This window comes from Austrofundulus limnaeus, unplaced genomic scaffold, assembly GCF_001266775.1.
Source record: "Austrofundulus limnaeus strain Quisiro unplaced genomic scaffold, Austrofundulus_limnaeus-1.0 Scaffold1117, whole genome shotgun sequence".
NCBI lineage: Eukaryota > Metazoa > Chordata > Actinopteri > Cyprinodontiformes > Rivulidae > Austrofundulus > Austrofundulus limnaeus.
In genome coordinates this window covers 77,319-81,305 of record NW_013953519.1, presented here as the reverse complement: position 1 = coordinate 81,305, position 3,987 = coordinate 77,319, and the positions used below count along the sequence as shown (strand labels likewise).

General features: G+C 42.6%; 1 protein-coding gene across 1 annotated transcript in view; it reads right to left on the bottom strand.

Annotated features, from left to right (window-relative positions):
• Positions 1-74: 74 nt before the first annotated feature.
• dipk1b (divergent protein kinase domain 1B) overlaps positions 75-3,987 on the bottom strand; it is a 12,249-nt gene continuing 8,336 nt past the window's right edge. Inside the window, exons 4-5 of the mRNA XM_014030783.1 lie at positions 2,418-2,594; positions 75-2,232 (exon numbers count right to left, since the gene is read on the bottom strand). Coding sequence (XP_013886237.1) covers positions 1,420-2,232; positions 2,418-2,594 — 990 coding nt within the window. The 3' untranslated portion in view covers positions 75-1,419. The remainder of the gene's footprint in view (positions 2,233-2,417; positions 2,595-3,987) is intronic.

Genomic DNA, 3,987 nt, shown 5'->3' with positions numbered 1-3,987 from the left:
AAACGAAATAAACATTTGAAATATATGAGTTTGTATGTAATGTATGAATATAATATACAAGTTTCACTTTTTTAAATGGAATTACTGAAATAAATCTACTTTTTCATGATATTCTAATTTTATGACCAGCACCTGTAGGAAGTTTCTGCATTATTAGTTTATGGGCGTGTTTATTATGCTGAAAGCACTTGGACGCCGCATTTAGCTTCGACTACTAGCTTCTAGAAGCGTTGTACCTGGAAGCAGATATTTATAAAGAGAGTCAGACATTAGAGGGTTGTTTTCCAGGATATAGACTCCAGTGGGCAGAAACCCCGTGAAGTGACATGTACTACACAGAGTTTACCAGGAGCTCAGCGCGGTGTGTCTACGGGGCTATGAAAGGTGTGTGCAAAAACCAACATTGAACAACCATGTGACCGCGCTTTGACGGTTCAGCTTCGGATGGAGTATAATGGGCCCTTATCTGTCACCAGAAGAACTCCACCCTGATAGAACTTTCTCCTGACTCAGAAGAAATCCCTCCAGAGGGAAGAACTCTAGCTTTATAGACAAACTCTCTCCTGACAGAAGAACCTCCATTTGACAGTACTTTGCCCTAACACATGAGATCTTCCTCCTGACGAACTCGCTTACAGACAGCTGAAGTTTCGCCTGACAAACATCTCCTCTGAGTAGTCGAAGGGAGCGCTACTTGGGGCCAATGCTTGGCCCTGGCTAGTTGAATTCTTGGAGAACCTTTTACGGGTCCCGAGAAGCTTAGAACACAAAGTGTTTCTAACCTGGTGTCCTTCTTCCGAGGGACCAGAAGGTTTGATTAAAAACTCAGTGTCTCTTTTGGGGAGAGTAATGGGCACACTTATGAGGTCCCTGCTCACATGGGTTTCACCCATCCCCATATACCATAACCATAACATCTTCTCCTTGACAGAACTTCCTCTTGATAGACCTCCCTTTTCAGATAGACAAACTCGCTCTTTACAGAAGAACTTCCCCGTGACACAGAAGAAATCCCTCCAGAGGGAAGAACTCTATCTTCTGTCCAGGCAGAAGAACTTACTTTGGACAGAAGAACTTCCCCTTAACACAAAAGACCTTACCCCTGACAAAGAACCCCCTTCTTGACAAACTCCCCTCTGGACAAAGATCTTCTTTTTGGCAGAAGAATCCCTTCTGGACAAAAGACTTTCTTCATGACAGAAAACCTCCCCACAGATAAACTCTCCAGCAGAAGAACTTCCCCCTGACAAAGATCTACTCCTTGACAGAAGAACTACCTCCTCTGGACAGAAGAACTAGAAGAACCTGACAACAAACTCCCTTCTAGACAGACAAGCTTTCCTCTGACAAAGGTCTTTTCCTTGACAGAACACCCCTCTGGACTGAAAACTCCCTCCTAACAGATCAACTCATCTGTTTTCAGGAGTATTGCGTGTTGGAGATCTTCTTCCACAGTAACGTCTTCAGGTTGTTCAGAACTAACGAGTGGTGGACCTCCATCTGGCTCGCCAACCCGCTGAGGGTCACACAAGTTCGAAGCTGTTTTTCCAGGTCCTCTCGCAGGTTGGACGGGGCCCCGAACAGCAGGAAGTCCTGTAACAGCACACACACCTTTGCGAGGTTGGGCTGCACCACCTCGGTGTTGCATTGCTTCACCAGTCGATCGCACGTGGCCGTGCAGTCCCGACCGTACGTGCAGTCGGCGTTGCTCTCACACCGGCGCCCCTTCAGGAACGCTCGGACAGCCGCCTCCGACGCCACGCTGCGCAGGTCGGACATTTTGCAGTCGTACTTCGTGTTGTAGCCGATGTGGTAGGGGCTGGCGTCGCAGATCAGGAAGCTGCCGTATGTTCCGTGGAAAACCTCTTCCACAAACTCCAGCAGACCGATGGTGATGCGGGCCCTGCGGGGCCACGACGGAGCCAGCCAGTGGTTCAGGCCAGAGCTCAGGGCCTCGGGAATGACGGTCTGGAGGTAAACGGGTACCTCCAGCCTGTAGAGGGAGCTGTGGCTCACGAGCTCCGTCACGTACAGGTCTCCACAGAAGCCCAGCAGCTTGGGGGTGTGCTCCTTCTCCTGCAGAGCCACCATCAGGAGGAACTCGTTGATGTGCAGAAGAGCCCAGATGGACTTTGCTTCTGCTAGAGACACTTTTCCATCTTGGTTGACGTCAGCCAGAGAGATGACCCGGTCCACCAGCGTACTCAGAGATGATTGTTCACCAAGGTTAGCCTGTAGGAGGGGAGGCAGGTTCTCTGGTTATCATGCTGAACAAACAGAAATATATTAAACAAACCTGAAGTGTTAAGATCTAGCTGAGTGTTGACGACAAATAGAAACACATGGATGGTACACTGTTGGTGTAGATTCAAAAGTTTCTGTAATTGTTTCAGAAAATGCAGTGGCTGCTGGGAAACCTTCAGGAAACTGTGGAGCATCTCTTTAAATTCATCCATAGAAGTTCCACGAGTCGGCTTGTCAAACAAACTCAGCTCCGGTCGCACCACGGATTCTGGCCCGATGTCTGGATCCACTGGATCCTCAATGCTGCATTTGATGACCACAGACTTCTCCTTCCACAGTCCAACGTACACCTGCAGGTCCAGAACCAGAACCACAGTCACATATGATGGGAAATGTTTCTTTTCCTGGTTCCTGTTGTTAAAATGTGTTGATTTGAAAAATGGAACTCTCAATAATAAATTTTTAATTAAATTATCTAAGATGAAAATATTTGCATAGCAGTAAAATAAATATTCATGACTGAACTGATTTTAATTCAAAATGTTTATAAATATTTATGGATCAGATTCATATAACCCCCCCTCAAAAGATAGAATCATGAATAAAAGCACTTATATGTATTATAGTTTCTGCTTTTTTGTAGTTATTGTGCATATATTTCTTACTGTTTCTGTTTGTGATCACTTTGTGTTCTGTTGCTAAAAGATGTTTTGTAATAATTTCTGTTTCCTTTTTCATTAATTTGTGAAGATTTTAGTTATTCTAAATCTACTTCCTCTCTTTATTTTGTGTGTCATTAAGTAGGCTCCTATCTCCCTGTCTTTTCTATTTATTGAACACACTGTATATTTCTATAGGCAGTGATATGTATTATTGGATTGGACGTAACGTGACTGATGGCACGCCACACAGGTGCCATTGCTATGCATTGAGTCGGAACTGAGCAACATCCACGAATGGTAATAAAAATGAAATGTAGCAGACAGTCATGCAAGGAATATCAAAAAGAGATCTAATGTTTTGTTGTGAATTCTCAACACTACAACAACAAAATCACAAGATCAAAGGGTATCACATTTCACAGGTCATTAAAATAACTTCCATTAAAAAACAAATGGTGGAGATTCAGGAAGTAGGCCAGTTATGCTAGATTGATTTTTGACAAACTTATGTCAGGTAAACCCACTCAAAGACAAATTTGCTGTTCCAACAAATTATTATATATATATTTTATTAATATTTTTGTCATGTTAGGATAATAGTGTGGGAGGTTGTAAATGCGATGTACAACAGTGAAATTACCTTTACGTTAGGGATGCACGATACATCGGCGTTAATATCGGTGTCGGCCGATATTGGTAATTTTTTAGAATATCGTATCAGTTCTGAATGATCACCAGGTATATATAGGTGGGTGTTTGTTTATCTGTCTAAATGTATATACTATGTATGCTTTTGCTAAGTTTTGTTACCTTATTTCTTTGCAGGTGTGCAGACAGATGTTGGATGTATGTATTGTTTTCTTGACATATATCTCACATATCAATTCTTTCTTTCACTTTTTCCATTACATTGTAACTTTTCTTTCCTTTCCTTCTTTTTTCTCCTTTATTTCTTCTTCTTTCTTGTCTATCTATAAAAAAAGCCATTGATGATGAAGAAGCTAAGATACTAATATTCAGATATTCAGTACTGCTTTCCACTGAAGTGGCAATATATATATATACATATACATATATATAT